Below are 21,628 nucleotides of genomic sequence, written 5' to 3'. Positions count from 1 at the left end.
TGTTAATCTGGCACAGTTCAAAGGTTTAAGGATATATTTTTGCTCCCACGTTCAAGTTCAAATTCTTGCACTGATAGGATTTATTTGGTCATCATGAACAAACCTTTAGTGGTCAGACCACGAGCATAGCAACCTCTAATCACACATTGATATATTTTAAAGCACTTATGAATTATGATTAACTGCATATCATAATTTGGAGCATAGTACAAAATATTAGGATATGGGTATTTATCGATATTTAATTTTTGGATATATATCGTGGATATATCCCCTTCTTTGAGGATATTTGACATTGTTTCACATGCAAATATCGTGAATATATCCAAAATATCGACAAATATCGTAGATATTGTGAATATTTCTTGATATATCATGATACATTATTTATATTTATTTGAAATATAATGGTAAATATTAAATAAAATTGTTATATACACAAAATATCGCCAAATATCTCCAAATATCGCAAAATATCATAAATATCACAAATATCGTTTAAATATCATCGATATTTGCAATCGTATATATCTCTGAACATATCGTGATATTTATATATCTTTTTTTGAAATTTGGATAGATATCTCTAAATATCACGGTATATCGGGATATTTTGTACTGTGACCTGAATAGGTGCAAACACTTCTATATTATGTCCAAACATTATATTGAAGGTTTTAGATCCTCATTTATGTTATCTTGTTATAACTTTCCACGTGCTTATCTCATGACACTATTGTGCATAGTCGGCCTGTCGACTACAAACCTTGATCGACCTCAGTTGGTCACTTATGCACAATCTTTCTTAGTACGCACAACCAGATCTATTGCAGGTACCATAACTGAATTGCTCATCATGCAGTTTCAGAGTCCACCATTTTTTTTATTTCATCAAGTCATACATCTGGGTTAATAAGTCATTGAGTCTGATCATATTTATTAATGGTACTTGTTACTGCCGGACCCCATATTGTGTTGGGCAGACCCCAAAAACTAAAACACTTATTACAAATGTGCCATTGGTCCCAAAAGTTGTTTTGTGTTGGGCAGACCCCAAACCAAAGTGAATTTGACTTGTTGCAACCTTTTCAGCCCTTCTCTTCTATTCTCTTCTCTTCCACCATAAAAAACCATAAACCCTTAAACCCTTAAACCCTTAAACCCTAACACTAAACACTAATGGAAGAGCCCAACCCCATTTTAGAACATGAAGATGACGAAGAAAATGTAATGCATCATGACCCCATTCAAGAAGAAAATATAGAACAAGTTCCAAGTGACCCCATTCAAGAAGAAAATGTAGAACAAGTTCAAAGTGAAGAAAATAGAGGAATGGATGATGATGCATTTAATAAGAATAAGGTAAATCTAAATTAAATGTAATTATGAATGTAGTAATTATGCATGTAATAATTATGCATGTAGGAATTATTGATGTGTACAGTGATTATACATGTAATAATTATGCAAGTAGTAATTATGCATGTAATAATTTTGCATGTAGGAATTATTGATGTGTACAGTGATTATACATGTAATAATTATGCATGTAGGAATTATTGATGTGTACAATGATTATACATGTAATAATTATACATGTAATAATTATGCATGTAATAATTATGCATGTAGTAATTAAACGACGCGGCTAGGTCATTTGTATTTCACACCAAACGGTCTCGTCACACCGTCTGGACTGTGTCCAAAACGATGTGGCCATGTCGTTTAGGGATTTGAATTTGGAAAAACGATTTGTCCGTTTTTTTGACTTGAACGGTGTGTCCACACCGCTTGAAGTTAGTCTAAAACGACATGGCCACACCGTTTGGACTAGGTCCCAAATGGTGTGCAATATCATTTTGAGATTTGAACTTGGAAAAAACTTGTCTGTTTTTGCCATTTGAACGGTGTGGCCACACCGCTTGGACTTAGTCTTGAACGGCCACACCGTTTGGACTTAGTCTCAAACGACATGTCCACACCGTTCAAGACTAAGTCCAAACCGGGGTGGCCATGTCGTTTGAGACTAAGTCCAAACGGTGTGGCCACACCATTCAAGTAGCAAAAAATAGACAAGTCTTTTTTCCAAGTTCAAATCTCAAACGACATGGCCACACCGTTTGGGACCTAGTCTAGTCCAAACGGTGTGGCCATGTCGTTTGTGGCATTTGGTACTTAAGCCAAACATCAATTAACAACTGTTCTTTATTTAGGATCCTTCGGTGCGTTTCGAGAACTCTGGAAACTCGAATGACGTGGATGATGTTCAACCGCTTTCAATGGATACAACAGAAATATTTACTACGAAAGAGGTACATAGTAGGCATTGTTTTCACTTGTTTTTTATTTTCTAAATGAAATTATATTAGTTTATTGATTGTTGTTTTCTTTTATATGTTTAGGTATTTTATACACGTAGTGACGTAATTGGTTGGGCAACTGCTCGGGGAAAACAATGTAATGTGGTTGTGGTAATTGGGAAGTCGCAGAATGCTAATGGGAACCGAGTACCAAGGCTGGATTTAGATTGCGAGAGTTCGGGCGTGTATCGTTCACACAAAAAAGCAGAGAAAGTTAATAAGAGAAATACGGGAACCATGAAACATGGATGTCTATTTAAGTTAAGATGTATTTTCCAACGCGGCACTATCGATAGTTGGAAAATTGTCGTTCTTAATGGTGTTCACAACCATCCATTAGCGAACACCCTTGAAGGACATGCATTTGCTACTCGACTGACTGTTCCACAATTCGAGTTCTTGTCAGAGATGACTCAAAATGGAGTTAAGCCTAAAGAAGTTTTGAAGTCCATCAGACATAGGTTTCCTGATAACCTATCTAGCATATATCAAGTCTACAATGCCAGGCACAAGGTGAGGACATTGATATGAACGGGTCCGCCACAAATGCAGAGATTGTGTGAGTTGTTAGCGTAAAACCATTATTTCGAGGAGGTGAGAGGGATATGAATCTACGGGATGAGATAACGGGATTGTTATGGGCCCATCCGGACGGTGTTAAAATGGCTCGGACTTTTCCAAAAGTTTTCATCATAGACGCGACCTACAAAACCAATAAGTATCGGTGGCCTTTTGTACAATTTGTGGGGGTGACTTCAACCTGGAAGTCTTTCACGGTCTGTCAAGTGTTGCTCCAAATCAAACAGCGATATAGACTATGAGTGGGCTTTCGCGTCGGTTTAACGGTTTTGTTGGGTAAAGAAAGGCCATCCGTGATCGTGTCCGACGGGGACTTGGCCTTGATGGGTGTCTTTGCTGATATTGTGTTTCTGCCACGCACAAGCATCTCTCAGATGGCATATCTCTATGTAAGGCCCTTCGAAATGCAATGATTTTTTTCCCACCACGTAACTAGTAGATAAAGGCGCCAGTCGGGAACACCAGAGGAAATCGAGGACTGAGGATATCTTCAACCGTAGAATTGCTGCTTTGGAAAAACATTATAGGGTTGAGTACTCCAATTTTGTTAGTTATCTGCAAGAGACTTGGTTGCCTTACAAGGATCGATTCGTATGTTGTTGGACAGATCAACACATTCACTTTGGGAGTACAACGACCAATAGAGTCGAAGGGTCTCATGCTCAGGTGAAACGTGTTCTAGGAAATACAAACAGACATGATTTTCTAAGTATGTTTTACTTGATCCACCCGATTTTAGAGATCCAAATTGCCCGAGATTAGAGGTAACGCTCGAGAAGAGTCCGATTGTAACCCAAAGACCACCACCGATTCCTTTATTTCGCGAACTCAAAACCCGGTCTCAAGAAAATATTTGGACTTGCTTTATGAAGAACTAGATACCCGTGTAAGTTGTGCTGCTAAAGACTCTGAGTTCATTTGTGGGTGTTATTTGCGCACCAGTCATGGATTGTCATGTGCTCACGAAATCATTGAACTTCAAAAGCAAGAACGCTCCATATCTTTGAGTGCTATCGATCCCTTTTGGAAAACTCGTCTGCTTTTCCAAGTGTGTCGGTGGAGGTGTTGGTCCCGATTGTAGACCTTCGATGGATATGTTTATGAAAAGGTATGAAATGGCTTCAAGAAGAGCGTAGGGTTATGGTTAGAAAACTTATGGAGATTGTTGCCGTAAACTACATGGCTAGAACCACCTCATGAGGAGGCTTAAAAACCAAAGGTCGGCCTCGGGTAGCTGCAAGAGAAAGCTTCCAACCGAGGATGAGAACTCTTCAAAACGAGATTCATCCGGTTTTGAACATTCCCAACGTGAGCATGAAGAGTGGGTCTCGCCGCAACAATCGTAATGTACGCCAAATTCCAAGCCTTCTCATAAATTCCAAGCTACTCCAAACCCACCTGCAGAGAAGTCTTCTCCGAAACCACCTTTGCCACAAAAAAACCACACCACGAAATAACTCTTCTCAAAAGTCACATTTACCACCTAAAACAACCACACCACGGAATAACTCTCTCTCAAAAATCACCTTTACCACCTAAAACAACCACACCACGTATAACTCTTCTCAAAAATCACCTCAAAAGTTAGACATTGGCATCCCCGAGGGAGCCGAGACATTACGGTTTGGACATTCCAAAAGAACCGCACAAATATATTGTTAAAGTGGATGACCCCAATGGGTGTGATGGCAATTCGCGGGTATAGAGCAATGTGCATTGCATTAGGAAAAAAGTCGAAGAGTGGTCGTGGATGAGAAATGAGTTGTTACAAGAACTTAATGACAACCTCCCCTATATCGTACATTGTACACTCACAAAGGAGATTAGGTAATGTGAAACCTACAATTTCCCATGAATGCGGTTGGGCACCCCTCGTAAGTGGATGAGCATGCCCTTTGGCCGGATATCTATTTGCTTCGAGATTTAATGTCGCCCTCGTACATTTAGGAAGTATGTACTTGCCATCTTATTTTTCCACCGAGAACCCAAGCAAATCCCGAGAGAGTAAAGAAAGTGTTGGGTACCGCTTTTACGCATGTGGATGTCATTTTGTCTATGTTGAACTTGTTGATGATTGTCCGGTTCCAAAACCGATCGCGAAGATGGCGTGAGAGCTCGACATTTAATTGCAGATAGTTGGGATACTGCATTACAAGCAAGACAAAGCGCAATTCTGGCGCATTGAACATTCCCAATTTAGTATTGGAAGACGAGCACACTAATGATGGGGCCGAAATACCAATAATAGATGTTGACTAGGAATAACTCTATGTAATTAATGTTCATGTGGTTGGAATTGTAATTTGGTTTTTGATACAATTTTCTTAAATTTGATGGTATTTTTTTGTCGAATTAATTGTATGGATGTATGTATGTTTGTTTGATTTTGGAAAAAATGACTTTTGGCAAAAAAAATTCTCTATTTTTTTGGCATTTGGACGGTGTGGCCACACCATTTGGACTTAGTTTTAAACGGTGTGGCCATGTCGTTTGTAATTAGTCTGAAACGACATGGACACACCGTTTGAGACTAAGTCCAAACGGTGTGGCCATGTCGTTTGAGATTTGAACTTGGCAAAAAGATTTCTCTATTTTTTGGCATTTGGGCGGATGTGGCCACACGTTTGGACTTAGTCTCAAACGGTGTGGCCATGTCGTTTGAAACTAAAACTTGGAAAAAATATGACTTGCTGTTTTTTTGGCATTTGGACGGTGTGGCCATGTCGTTTGAAACTAAAACTTGGAAAAAAAATGACTTGCTGTTTTTGCCTTTGACGGTTGTGGCCACACCGTCCAAGAGGCAAAAACAACAAGTCATTTTTTCCAAGTTTAGATGTTACGTGTTGTTTCGTGTTTTGGCAAAAAAATAGATGTTTCGTGTTTTGGCAATTGATCAATGTTTTATACATGGCATAAGAGAAATGAGAGTGGAGAAAGTGCACACCGTCCAAGAGGCAAAAAAACAGCAAGTCATTTTTTTTTCCAAGTTTAGATGTTGCGTGTTGTTTCATGTTTTGGCAAAAAAATAGATGTTTCGTGTTTTGGCAATTGATCAATGTTTTATACATGGCATAAGAGAAATGAGAGTGGAGAAAGTGAAGAAGATATTCCAAAAATTTGACAATAACAAAGACGGAGGACTCAACACAAGAAATGTCATATCTGGTAATCTCTGTAAATGGACTAACAAAACCTGCGAAGTCGAATATGAAACTTAGATTACAAAACTTAGATTCAACAAGTATTCCACATATCCCACAAAATCTCTCGAAGTTTCAAAGAACAATAAAATGTTACCACTTGATTTTTCTCTATAAGCATCTTTGTTACAAAAGCATAAGTAAACATAACAATAATAACAGAAATAAAAACTTCAGAAAATGGTTAGTCAATCGTGATAACAACACAGTAAACCCTAGACTCAAGCTCAAGCTCTATAACACATTTCCAGACTCAAGAAAGACACTCAATCTCTCAAGCTCTATAACACATTTCCACCCCAGACTCCAACAAGACTTCCAACAAGACTGCCAATGCTCAACACAGTAAACCCTAAACTAACCAAATTCAACATTGCTAAATCCAATGCTCCTTAACGATATCGTCCGCCAATGAACTTGCACCGGGTCAAATTGTATGCCTCCATGAACTCGTTCCGTGCATCGTCTGGAATCGCAGTCCCACCCAATTGCAGGCCTTGATTGAGCAAAACGAGAAATTTCATCAACGACGGGTGTCTTTGTCAAAATTAAAACGAAAAACTACATTAGTATATACATTTACATTTATAAAATACCAAAACAAAACAAAACAAAATAAAAAAAAAAAAAAAACTAACGTTGTAAAGTATTAACTCACCAGATTATGATATGGAAGACTCTGTAGGGAGTAGAGATTAAGATGATCAGGGTTTATCATTCGAATATGGCTATTGTTTTCATACCAACTCATGTATCTACTAACACACTCCCATGGATAAGACGGAATGGGTCCTCGATGTTCAAGTTGTATCAAGTGATTCTGCCATTTACTCCAATAGGAAAACACAACATTAAATTTCACATCGCATTGCCGCGTCCGAATTAGTTCGCGTCGAGGTCTTTGGTCTTGGGGATCCGAAGGTACAAACCGATATAACCCAACTGACGCACAACCCTCGAAACATTGTACTGCTCGACATTATCAAGAAAGCATATAAATCCCTCGAAAAATGCTATTTCATCCACCGGCCGTATAGCTCGGACTTCAGCATAGGGATACCATTCAACCTATCAAATAGCATATGATCGAGGAAATTAATCATTAACCACATACTAATAATATCAATTAATAAATAAAACTATTTATATACAAAAATGCTTACATCGGTACAAGTCATATTATCAATCATCGCCGGGTATGCTTCAATGCACTGTTTTTGCTAGCATAAAAAGACCGAAATAATCGAGTATTTATGAGTACGCCGACATGCTCAACCGATAGTCATCGTTTGGGAATGGCTCGAACACCGGAAGTACTCATAAATCCATGCCTAGATTAATATAGACACCCAGTTAATATTGTAATAGATATATAAAATTGACATTGAAAAGAAAAGAACAAAAAAACTAATACATGTAGGAGAGTGAAATAGCCTAAAACACCCTTCACCTTGGCACTTGTGGCAGTCCCAAGACCCGTGTACAAGTAAGCCGGTAAGGTTGCACACCCCACGCCAGTCTCTCGATCTCGCAAATTTCATAAGCGCCTCGGATAACAAACGGAACTGCAGTTCAGACGGTGTCGGTGAAGGCGGTACATCCAAAGAAAAACAACAAATAAGCTCTCACAAAGAAACCGCGAACTCTTTTTGGGTTGACGCTTCTTCACAACAACCCCATTTTCATCCCAGAAATCTTCATCCGTCACCTTCCCAAAGAAACCGCTTCATCAAGAAATCCATCCTAACTTTGGAAGTGAACTTATTAGATTTCATCTCCGCATCTATCTTGTCCATGGGTATGCCAAGACCTTGGTGGAGGAGTCTTTTGTATGCATTCGAGGTCAAATCGTGTCCCCGATCCATTTTTCCTCGATCGAACTCCTAAGAGTTGGAAACATCGTCCAACGTGATTGTCATCATCCCCACGGCATATGAAACGTGTTGGTCTCTCGATGCCACCTCTCCACAAACGCAGAGACCAACACGGGATCATGATGCCTATATACACCTAAGACCGAGCACATAAGCCGGTCCTTTGAAGCTCCACATGAAAATTAGAACGAATTAAACACTCCGACGATATCCCATTTTACCAACTTGTTCAAAAAAGTGCCCATGACACTTCAACACCCCTCGCTCCGCCTAAAAACAACAAAAACTTAGTATTAATGTATGCACAAGGTTTCGTAATACAAAATTTAAATACTAATAGACAATATATAATAATATTACCTGCCCCTCCCAAATATCGCGAGCCACGTGCACTGCATAGTCATATAACAGATGTGACACACGAGGGCCACCTCCATAAACACCTCTCTGGAACTCCAAGTCATTGTTGGACTTTCTCACAATATTCACTGGAGGTACAGGTACAGGGACTTCAGGGACTTCCTCATCATCATCATCCTCCTCCTCATCCTCCGCATCCTCCTCATCCTCTGCGTCATCAACACCCTCTTCGTCATATTCTTCACTATCATCTTCTTCATCATCACCTACAGCTACACTCTTCCCACGATCCATATTTACATCATCTACATCTACATCTACATCTACATCTACATCTACATCTTCATCTTCATCTAAATCTAAATCTAAATCTAAATCTACATCTACATCTACATCACTCAGAACTGTTTGCTTTCTTCTCTTTTGATTTCCTAACTCTACACCACTTACTACATTACTTTGGGATCATCCGCTTTCCGATCCCTCTACGACCGATGCCGAGGTAGTTGTTGCCCTTTCTCTCTTTTTCTCAGGCTCCTCGCAACCCGAACTACTACTCCCCCCACCTAACAACTTCTTAGCACCCGTGAAAACACTTTTTGCTACATTTTTCACATTCACATTCTTTGTTCGAGGCATTGCTACAAAATAAATAGGAGTTAAAAATAAGACATTCAACTAATTCAAATTGTTTATTAACAAGTAAATTCACAACTTCTAAAACTAACAAGCAAATGCACAACTTCTTCTCCGTTTAGGAAGTCAACATAGTGTAACAAACCTACCACAAACCGAAGTTATTGTACAAAGAACTTCCCATTAAGTTACAATAGAATCAAATCTCAGTTTTCTAATAGTAGGAAGAGAGAACCCCCATAGTCTACATTTTCAACTACGGATAATATGCTCTAAAATCTAAATCGCTACTTTTTTTTTCCAGGTTTCAAATTAAATGGTCCACGTAACAGCATATAACTGTACTCAACAATCATCCGCATCAGTGGTTCAATCAAGCAAGGTAGTAAAACACTCTAAGAACCTCATTGATATTAAGTTATAACCTACAACTAAAGTTCCTCCAAGAAGCATAGCTCTTCTTAGCATAGTCTACTATCTTAATATCTTATAAGTCCTACCAGTAGAGGAAAACACAAACAAACGAGAAGTTATGGCCATGTGGCATAATTGTATTCAGAAGTTCGTTAATGACATACAACTATACAAGTATCAATGCAAGAAGCCAAGAACTATACAATTAAAAACGAGAAGGGAAACTAATTATTCACAAGTTAACGGCTAAAAACCTAAAAGTAGAACTCATATCCGTCGATGAATTTTTTTAATTTTTATAGTTAACTTTATCTATACCATAACATCCTCAAATTTGCCGTTTAAAGAAGTGTTCATGATTGTTGACCATCATGAATATGTAATACCCATCCAACATAAAGTGAATCAAGAAGACTCCAACGTTGTTTCAAACTTTCAATCGTAGAAGGTGATTAGACAAGTTCTCTCAAAGGGAGTGAAAATTTGAAACTGAGCAGAGTCACTCGAAACCACTGCTAGGAGAGTAGGAGGTAGGCATTGGATACAGTTTGAGCCTTTGAAAATAGTGACCATTCTTGAGGTGCTCGGGTCTTAGACTTCAGTGCCTTACCTTACTCATTCAGGGTTTTCTAGGGATGATTTGCAATGATAAAGAGCACTATTCTAGAATAAGGAGATTTTGTTTAGAAAATAACTGTCCATACGCAAGCCTAGCTTTTGAGAACAATTAGCAAAAATGAGTGTAAGTGCCGATTAGCCCTGGTAAAACCAATACAAGATCTGACCAAACACCATTTCTACTCGGCATGCGAGGGTGCGTAAGATACAAATTGGGCTCACCAAATATTTATCGACAAAAGTCACAAAACCTAAAACCAATTGATTATAGTTGAGACTTGAGAGTAAACTGAAAAACAATCCCGGGAAGAACAAGAAGAAAGAATATTGAACCGAAGGTTAATCATTATCCTAAGTTGGCACCATCCATTACGGCTAGTTGGCTCTTGGGCATGACATATTTCTTTATCCGATCCTACATAAACATGTATAGCAAAAAATACCGATATAAAGTGCCTCCCCGACTAAATGTCTCACGGTGACTTTTAAGCGTACACTCATTTTTACCACTCATAAAGTCCGAGAGTCCGACAATTACATGACAAATGGACCATGGATCACATTTTCATACTTTACATAGAAGAGGAATAAGATTCCCCATGTGGGAACTATGAGATCCTCCAAAGACACTAGTTCCTTAAAGGTTGTGAATTTGTGACGGATTGGTGGTAAATGACTTAGAATTGAATAATCCACCACAAAAATTCTCGAATAGGTGAAACTATTCACGCAAAAACAAGCACTTTCGAACAATGCACAAAGATAAAACATGGTGCATGAGTTCAATCGACCTTTGGCAACATACATCAAAAGCATGAACGGATTCTAACACAGTTAACTAAGATCACCACTCGATCTCTTTTTCTTTGAAACCTCAAAGAAACCCAACTGAAATACGGTAGGAACACCTTCAATTGACTTTTCCAAATAAAAAAGTTGTTCGAGAAACCTTTTATTTTGTGATCAACACCCTAAAAAGTCTAAAACATAGATGAGTATGAAAGCCAAAAAGTAGTGAATGCATGAAAATGATTCTTCATATTGCACCTGATATTCTCATATACTATGATAATAATGTCACCAAAACTGTACGCCTAGGTAAATATACTACTTGTTACATGTATAAACTAGAAAGCAGCCATGTCAAATACGAATACGTAACATTATAATGTCAACATACACACACCATTCTTATGGTCTCTTAAATAATCAAATAATGAACATGGCTATGCAAACAACATTTTAATTTCTCTAATGAAAGTGGTAATTGAGTGGCTTACCGATTCCGCGACTGGCGCCCGTAATCCAGATAACCTTATTAGAAGAAATAAAAAATAAAAAAAAAAACTAATGTTAGAAGCAAATGAAATTAGTAATTGAAAAAGCAAATGAAATGAGTATTGATAATACCAAAAAAAGATCGAGATACCATCAGATTGGGTTAGTGCTAAAATGTTTTAAATGTATTGTGTGACATATAAAATGGTATAATTATGATCAAGACTATGGTCTGAACCCCATATACACAGTGATACAGGTAAGAACTCTGACGGAATCAACGCCAAATAAATCTAAAATGTTTGAGCTCAAAGGAATCTAGTTGAAACTTACCGATAAAAAAAAAAGGAATCTAGTTGATCGAGATCGAGATCGAGATGGTGGGTTTGATCGAGATCGAGATCGAGCTTGATCGAGATCGTGGGTTTGATTTTGGTGAGAGAAATTTGATTTTGGTGAGAGAAATCGCGAAGAGGGTTTGAAGGATAAAGGTGGTAGCCGGTTTTCCGGTTTCTTGGATATTTGGTTGGGGGGTGTACGAGTCCAAGTTGTGCCCAACACAATGGGTAGACCCCGGCCCAACTCGGGTCTGCCCAACACAAATTGAAGTCTGGCAGTAACAGACCCTTATTAATTCAGTCAAATTGCATGGTTACTACACTTATTTGCCTGCTACGTATTCCTACCCTTACATCAGTTACTTAATTTTGCAATCAATATTCACAATATTCACAGCTTTGCATGATTAATTGACATTATTATCTGGTACATATTTAGGACTTAATTATGTAACGCAAAGCAAACTCAGAGCAAGATCCACCTTTTGTAACGGACTTGAAAGTTCAACTGTTCAGGGCAGTTATATCAATGACCAATGACCAAGCCAGATTTATGTAGACAAAAGAACGAAAAATCAGCAAGTTGTTTTGCGTTACTCTGGCTGAAACTTAGGGCGGAGTTTCCAATCATTTCGATATTCGAGATCACAGCGTTCTGGAGGCAACAATAAATTCAATCGAGTGAAGTTGACCGAACTATCATGGCCCAAAGCTTATGAGAACGAGAAAGACGATGCTAACAAAAAAACAACTCAGTGAGCTCTATTGTCAGTTTCAATTACAGAATTCAGCACGCGTGAGTGCGTAACTGAAGGCTTTGGATTGGCTCAAATGATTTCCATCTATACTGGGTTATTGGGCTGACTCAAAGATTGCGACTCAACAAGTCAACAGTTAATCAAGGTTCAAACGAGGGGCTAGCTTCAACCATCTCTGAACTAGGGCTAACTAAAGCCATCTGGCCATGTCCAGTCCAGCTCAATACAACATACATCTCCAAAATTATTACAATATTGACGTGTAATAACTAGTTGGTACTAACTCCTTTGTGTTAGCTCATTTTTGATAGGTCAGTCAAGCTCCAAAACTGGGGCTAGCTACAATTCAAGGCTAACTATCAACTATAGTGACGCCCCCAAAAGGCATACAATCAACTTAACACCAACGTCAGGGTTAAGCTTGATTCAACCATAGTGATGCCCCCAAAAGGCTAGCTATCAACCATAGTGAAAGTGACGCCCCCCAAAAGACTAGCTATCAACCATAGTGACGCCCCCAAAAAGCTAACTATATCAATAAAAATGTCCCCAAAAGACGTACAAATCAACTTAACATCAACTCCAGGGTTAAGCTTGATTCAATTATAATTATCACTTAAAGGCTAATTATCAATCAAATCCAATCCACGGTACCCCCAAAAGGACCACAAATCAACTTAAGGCCTCTGATAGGGTTAAGCTTTATTCAACTGTAATTACCACGGACTCGAAACAAATTAAGGAAGAATCATCTTAAACTGATGGTAAAGGATTAAAAGATGTCTATTTTCCCTCCCTTTTATGGTAAATTTTTTAAGACTTTCTAGATCTAAAACTCACCAACCATCTTTCTTTGCCTTTTTAAGCACTTTTCACCCGTTACTCTGCCAAGATAGCTCCTTTTCTAGTGCCTACTAACTGTTATTTAAGTTAACACCGTGGGTACTTAGAAGTCTAGCCATCTTAGTGAAGTAATACCCTTTCCCTAGTAGAGAGAATCCCACAGTTGTGTACAATTTCACATCTTCTTAGGTGTGAGTTTGGACACAAAGTGTTGTTCTCCTCGTTAGTACGATCGGGATCTTAGATGTTCTGTAGTTTTTAGATATGGTTATCTTCTCGGCTACCCAAGCTGCTCGGGCTTCTTCAAGCAATGCTCCAATTGCTTGGAGTTCTCTGTTCTATAGCAACAGTAACAATCAAGATACCCCAAATGAACGTTTGGAATACATTGAATCGAATGTTGTCGATGATATTACTGAAGTTGAGGCCTTAATTCTTGAAGAAGACAATGATTACTGGGAAGAATACTTGGTAGGGTGTTTTGTTGAAAAACGTTTTCCATTCCCTTTGGTTAAGAGGACCCTTGAAAAAGAATGGAAAACAAAAGCAGGATATGAAATCTCTACTGATAAGGATTTATTTTACTTTAAGTTTATAGATGAAACTGATCGATAGACAGAAAATCCTGGAAGGGGGGCTGCTATTCATAGCAGGAAGAATATTCCTAATTCGACCATGGACTGCTGATCTTGAAGTAGAGAGACAATTTCTAACAACTATACCAATATGGGTAAATTTCTATGATGTTCCAAAACAGATGTGGACAAGAAAAGGGTTAAGCCTTATTGCCAGTAAACTGGGAAAACCCCATAGCTGGGATGAAGCTACAAGGAAGAAAACTAGACTGGATTTTGCATAGGTTTGCATTGAAGTAGATTACAATGCAAAGTTTCCAACTTACCTAAAATTTAAATTGGGTGAAGGACGGATTGTCACAATTAGAGTAAAGTATACTTGGATACCCCCTGTTTGCTCTCATTGTAAAAGGTTCGGCCACAAACTGGAGAAATGCCCAAGTACAACGCGAGTCTGGGTTCCTAAAGCTGCCACAACTGTTACTACACAAGTGGTAGCAATAACAACTTCCATTACCCAAGGGTTGGACAACAGATCAGTGAATGTGGAAGCTAATACAGAGGTTACACATATCAATGATCATGAGGTCAATGCAATAAATGAAGAAACCAATCATGAAGAAGAGAATGTAAGTGCATTGGGGCAGTACACTGGAATTCGCTGCTCACAAGGAGCCTTTGACATTCTACTCACATTAGATGAGAATGCACAAGATTGTCAGATAGAAGAGACCACCAATATAACTCCTCTTCAAGTGAGAAATGAATCTACTACCTTAACAGATATGGCTCCAAGCATGGAGCTAGTTAACTATATGGATGGTATAGCAGAACAACAACAACAATTGTTGAAGGAAGTAAATTTTTCTGATGAAGTACCACCTATTGAAGAGCAGGACCCAAGTGAAAATGTGGAGCAAGTCATAACAATTTACAGACAAGAAAAGAGTGCCTATCTAGAACCTGATGTAGAGCATGAAACACATGACCTCACAATAGATGGGGGAGAACTTGAGGTGGACCTGAACCAAGGAGCAGAAGGGCTTGAAGGAGTTGACAACGTTCAACTATTCAATGATCATCACAGACTAGTTAATGATGGAACACTACCATTGAGTAAGGAAAAAATCTCACCACCAGCTACAAGGAGTATAGCAAAGAATGCAGCAACAAAGGTTAAGAACAAAACTGACACACTTCAACCTAGGGACCAAGAACCAGGAAGAGGTAGAGGAAGGGGTAAAGTAGCCCCCAAAAGGAGGTAATTGTAGTCTTTATCCATAAATAAATGTCGAAACAAGGCATATGGAATGTTAGAGGAATAAATTTACCTTCGAAGGCTAAAGAGATTAACAAGATGAGAATGGAAAATAAACTTTGTTTGCTAGGGTTTCTAGAAACTAAAGTCAGAGTTGAGAAGTATGATTCCATAAGAGATATGTGTTGTCCTTTTTGGAATCATGCAAACAATTACTCACATGATCCTAGTGGAAGGATATGGGTGTGTTGGGACCCAAATTTTGTTAGTGTAACAGTGAAAAAGACAACTAACCAGATGATACACTGTGAAGTCCTTCTTTTGCCAACAACACAAAGATTCTATATGACTGTTGTCTATGCATCTAACTCAAGAAACATCAGAACTCAACTGTGGAGAGATCTACAAGCCATTTCAAACAATATGAGTATGGCATGGTGTGTATCGGGAGATTTAAACAACATTCTTAATTCAGATGAGAGAATTGGCTGTATGAACGCACACCCTAGGGATATGGAAGACTTCAAAAATTGTGTAGAGAGCATTGGTATTGAAGACTTGAATTACTCGGGATGCTATTATACATGGACAAATAAGGATGCTAATAGAAAATGCTCTAAGATAGATAGGTGTATGGTGAACTCCGCCTGGACAAACTATTTCACATCTGCAGCTGCTAAATTCATCCCTCAAGGAGTGTCTGACCATACTCCAATGATCTTATCATGGTTTGATTATGAAAAGAAAGCCTACCCTTTTAGGTTTTCAAATGCATGGACAATGCACCCTACCTACACGACTACTGTTGAAAGTGTGTGGAGTAGTGAAGGTTATGGGAATCCAATTTTTGCTCTTACCCAGAAACTAAAGGCACTAAAGAACATTCTCAAGACATGGGCAAAGAGCAATTGTTCTGATATAGCAGGTCAAGTTGAGAAGGCAATATTAGAGCTGCATGAGACACATAGACTACTACATGCAAATCCAATGGATGTATTATTGATGAATGCAGAAAGAAATGCTAGGAAATAGTTCACAAACTTGTTGAACATGGAGTTTGAAGATATTAAACAGAGAGCTGGCATAAAGGGCATGATCATGGGAGACAAATGTAATGCCTACTTTCACAGCATGATTAAAGAAAGGAAAAGAAGAAACAAAATTTGGACAATAATCGATGAAGCTGGCACCAAGCATGAAGACCAGGGCAGTGTCATTCAAGCAATTGTAGAGCAATACAAAAGGCTACTAGGCACAGAACCAAATTATGGAGATAATGATGGGCTATTTGAAGAGTTACATATGAACAATACACTCAACAATGAAGATCAAGAACTCCTTGAAGCAGACATTGCAGAAGAAGAAATCAAAGATGCCCTCTTTGATATTGATAGCTATAAGGCATCGGGCCCAGATGGCTACAACTCTCACTTCTTTAAATTTAGTTGTAGTCTTGTTGGTGCAGATTTCATAAAGGCAGTGAAATATATGCTGATAACTATGACCATGCCCAAAGGAATAAACTCAACGTTTCTGTGTTTAATCCCAACGATTCCAAATCCCACAAAGGTTACAGATTTCAGACCTACAACCTTGTGCAATACAACGTACAAATGTGTTGCAAAAGTCATAGCAAAGAGATTGACACATGTCATGCCCTCGTTGGTTTCTCACAATCAAGCAGCCTTCATACAGGGAAGATCTATTCAAGATAACCTACTCTTATCACATGAACTCTTGAGGAACTACACAAGAAAGGGTACCTAACCTAGATGTACTCTAAAAGTTGATATAAGTAAGACATATGACACTGTGAAGTGGGAAGCAATTAAGAAGGTCATGTAATGTGTGAAACTCCCCAACAAGATACAAAAGTGGATCAAACTCTGTTACTCTACTACCCATTACTCCATCCTCATCAATGGGACACCGGAAGGCTATTTCAAAGGGCAAAGAGGACTCAGGCAGGGAGACCCTCTCTCACCCTATGTTTTTGTGCTCGTTATGGAAGTTATGAGCTGCTTACTTCAAAATGCTTTGGAGTCGACGATGATTGCTGCTCATCCAAAATGCAAGAGAACCAAAATCATTAATATGTGCTTTGCAGATGACATTCTCCTCTTTTTCAAAGGAGATTTTCAATCTATGAGAACAGTCAAGGACATATTGAACACCTTTGCAAAGATGACATGACTTAACATCAATAGTAACAAGACAACTTTGTTATTTGGTGGGCTTTCTCTTGCAGAATCACAAGCCCTTGCTGATTCTATGGGCATACAACAAGTAAGTCCTCCTATCATATACCTAGGTCTACCACTTCTTTCAACTAGACTAGGGATAAAAGATTGTCAGCCTCTCATAGAGAGGATTACTTATAGAATTCAAAGCTGGAGATCAAAATGTTTGTCTCATGCTGGAAGACTGGAATTGATATACTCAGTACTTTCATCTTTTCATGTATATTGGGCTCAAACTTTTGTTTTGCCATACACAGTGGTGGATGAAGTAACAAGATTGTGCAACAAATTTTTATGGAATGGAGCGGAGATGGGTAACAAAATGCACCATGCAAGCAAAGAATGTACATCACTGAGAAGAGAAGAGAAGAGGGAGGTCTAGGAATCATGGACCTGAGGAAATGGAACAAAGCAGCATACATGGGGCTGGTATACAAGATTGCTGCTAAAGAATCAACCATATGGGCTGAGTGGATGTGGGAATACCAGATAAAAAATAATAAGTTCTGGACTATGCCAACTCCCAAGGATGCTCTTGGGTATGGAGAAACCTTCTTAACACCAGAAAGGAAGCAAAGAAGTTTATAAAGTACACCATCACTAATGGGGAGAATACTTGGTTATGGCACGACCCATGGTGTACAAAAGGACTACTGATTGATATACAGATGGCTCGGGTACAATTATAGTAGTTACCACTTGAAGCTAAAGTACGTAGCCTTATAACTGCAGGAAAATGGAATGGTATTGTACATAGTCTACTTGACGGAAGAGTAAAGCAAATGATAATTGATACAGAGATCGACTCTTGCCTAGTAAAAGACAAAGTGGTATGGACACCTAACACCACTGGAAAATTCTCTACATAAACTGCATACAATGCACTTTCAATACCCAAAACTAAAGTGATAAGGGGACATCTAGTGTGGGGAAAGCTTGTCATACCAAGACACTCCTTCACAACATGGCAACCCTTTGCTGGGAACCTACCAACACAGGACAGACTCATCATAAAAAAGGTAATAAATACTTCAAAATGTTGTCTGTGTGATAGAACAAGAGAAAACTCTCAACACCTATTCTTTCAATGCCCATACAGCAGAGAATTGTGGAAAAGTGTTAAGAGGTCTTTGGGTTTGAACACCACAGTAACAGATGCAAATACATAATGGCATAGACTTTTGAGAATTACTAATTGTAAATCTCTCGAAGCTGAGATATATAAGGTGTTTGCATGTGGAGCGGTCAGCTATATATGGAGAGAAAGGAACTTCAGAAAGTTCAAAAATACATCCCAAACTTGGCAACAAGTTAAGGATAGGCTTATGGAAGATATGAAAAATTACCTGCAAGGAATACTTTCTACAGTAATGGATACAGGACAAGCAAGAGAGTTGCTGGATAGGCTAGGACTGCAAGTGATTTTCAAACCCTTAATCCCCAAACAAAGCATATGGTCTAAACCACCAGAAAACTTTGTTAAGCTCAACACAGATATGGTCTAAACTTTGTTAAGCTCAACACTATCTGATAGAACTGAAATTGGTGGAACTATAAGAGACAATAAAGGGGATGTTTTATTAGCATTTACAGGCTCGGGAGGAAGGAAATCAGTCATATACCAAGAACTGAAGGCTATCTGGGTGGGACTACAAGGATGCGTAGCAATACAAGCTCTGAACGTCATCATAGCAATAGATTCAAAAACAGCAGTACATATCCTAATGGAGAAAGAGGAAGCACCATGGTATTGCGCGAACCTAGTTGCTGCAATCAAGATTGAAATGTCTAAGTGTGACTACATAGACACAACTCATGTTTACAGAGAGTGTAATAGGGCTGCAGATTACCTAGCTTCCCTAGAGAATATAAGTGATGTAAACTATTTTGTACCTCCTCTAGCTCAACAACTACAGATAATTGTTGAGGAGGACAAAGCTGGTAAAGTATATTTAAGATTTTAATGAAAAGAATGGGGATCCTAAACCCCAAACCCAGTTCAAAAAAAAAATTGTAATTACCACTCAAAGACTAATTATCAGTCAAATCCAATCTACGTACTACAAGCTACGACATACGATTTACGATCTACGCACTACGAGCTATGACATACGATTTACGATCTATGCACTGCGAGCTATGATCTGCGCACTACTACGTAGGACATACCACATCAACTCCCAACAAAGCTCTAAGAAACAAACGACATCCAGCCGACCAACACAGAAAATTCAATTTACAACAATCTCCATTTCAAACTAGGTAAGACACGTGGTCTAATTTATTATCTTTCTTTACACCACTGTTCTAAAAACAGTGATCTAAAGAAAGAGGGCCTATGTTAGTGCCCTCCACTCTCAACCACTCGTGGTTGCCCACGTGTCCATATTCCAATCACAGGTCGACACCATGACCTATAAGCACTACACCCTAAGGTCAGGTCGTCCAGATGACCTAAGAAATATAACCGCTGATAAGCACCCAAAAATGTACTATAAACCCCATAGAGACATAATATTTCGGTTAATTTTGTGTTTAATAGTCATGAAATAATCGCATTTTCGTGTTTTTGCAAATTGGAGCAACTAATGTACAAATAATGATAAAGCCAGCATTTAAACACGGAATAGAGAGTGTACATAAGCTTTCTAATTAAGCCCATCTGAATCCCAACAAATCCGCACAGAAACATCAAACTTCCGAAGCTCCTACCTCTTGAACCAGGACTCCGAATGTGACAAGTGAGCTGCTCAGACGATCAGTGTGATGAACTCTACGCATAGGCGAGAAGTTGTGAAATTGCCAAAAGACTGGACCGCTACTGGACTACACGTGGACCTACTATATGGGCCCACAAGATTTCATGAGTCATCAAACAAGACAAGACAAAGGTGCAAATAATTAGTACAAAAGTGACACCTTGCATGTAGTTAATAAAGTTAGATGAGATTAGGTATTAATAGTGGAAAAAAGATAGGTGTCATTTTGTTGTGGATTGTATGGGTAAGAAGGAAGTAATGTGGTTTGGTGTTTCACGGGGGAGGAAATGAGATTTCTCTCAAATGGAAAAGAAAACAAAACAAGGGGGGATGCACTATATTGATTGCCTTGACTCTTGTTCCATTTAAATTCCAAGTCTTTATCTTTTGGAGGGGAGTTTTTGAGTTTTTTTAGAAAAAGCTTGAAACATTGTTAATGGTGGAAACACTTTCTAGTTTCTAATAAAATTTCTTTTTTTTTAACTAGGTAATCAGTTTGTTTTACATTTTTTCCTTTCTTTCTATCTCTTGTTACTTTCTATCTTGTAATTTGAAATCAATCCAAGGATCATGAGCTGAAATCCTCCAAGGTGGAGGATTAATGAAGCTTATGAGAGGATTCATTAAAATTTTCTTAGAAATAGGATTCACTACCTGGACTTAAGGGCACATATAACACACTACCCCAAAATGGTAGTGTCCAGCCAAACTTGAGACCTAGAAATTTCGAAGGACTTCAAGTCATCTCCTTTTATGCACAGGTAGGCTGCTTGTAGAAGTTATCTTTAATATCTTATTTTCATAGTTAACAGAATTATGTTGTATGAGTCCAGGAGTTGAGATGGGATTTCAGATATGAAACCCCAGTTCAACTTCTTATGCTAGGGAAATGGATTTAGAGATGAGTCTATTTCACTAGGGATCGATGATTAAGCCGGTTCGGGTTTGATAATGAACCCTAAACAGCTTAGAGAATGTAGTAATCCGACTTTAAGATAAGTTTATAAGACCTCCCATGAGTGGAATGATCTTCCACCTTTTCTTTCCCTTTGAATATCTTAGGAAAATCTTAGATTTTTATCGTCATTTGTTGTATTTCGCATGTTTAAGCGTCCGTTAGGATTTAAATAACAAAACTAAACTTAGCTAGTAATCCAAATAAATCTTACTCACTAGTTTCCCTACTTAGAGTATAAGAAAGATGTAAGTGGTCCTAGAATTTAGGTTGGTTCGAATCCCTACTCAACTAAACGCAAGAAGACGTGAGTAAGGACTTGAGTCTACTCTGAATGAAATAAAGATTTCGTATCTTTATACCGAAAAATGATAGATATCAAATGGCGTCGCTGCCATTCTAAAGACCCAAGGACCTGTGCTTGCAAACTGGAATTGCTCCATGGGGAAACCCCCCACTCTCATCATTTCATTTATTTCTTTTTCTTGTGTTTTCTTCATTTTTTTTTTTTTGAAATCTCCAGCGTTTTGCTACTGATCCGCATGCTAGTTTTGCTTGCACTTATAGGTTTCAAATGCTAGGA

At 38.5% G+C, this 21,628-nt stretch overlaps 1 protein-coding gene across 1 annotated transcript; it reads left to right on the top strand.

The window, feature by feature from the left end:
* The first annotated feature begins 15,121 nt into the window (after positions 1 to 15,121).
* LOC147483034 (uncharacterized) lies at positions 15,122 to 16,123 on the top strand. The gene has a single exon (XM_086579475.1). It carries the CDS (start codon positions 15,122 to 15,124, stop codon positions 16,121 to 16,123), a length of 1,002 nt encoding a protein of 333 aa, XP_086435601.1.
* The last annotated feature ends 5,505 nt before the right edge of the window (positions 16,124 to 21,628 follow it).

This window comes from Coptis chinensis, chromosome 8 (assembly GCF_015680905.1).
Source record: "Coptis chinensis isolate HL-2020 chromosome 8, ASM1568090v1, whole genome shotgun sequence".
In the NCBI taxonomy this organism is placed as follows: Eukaryota; Viridiplantae; Streptophyta; class Magnoliopsida; order Ranunculales; family Ranunculaceae; genus Coptis; species Coptis chinensis.
This window is presented reverse-complemented; position numbering and strand designations above follow the sequence as displayed.

Coding starts and splice junctions, on each gene's coding strand:
- LOC147483034 (XM_086579475.1), top strand. CDS start 15,122: ATGTCGAAACAAGGCATATGGAATGTTAGAGGAATAAATTTACCTTCG.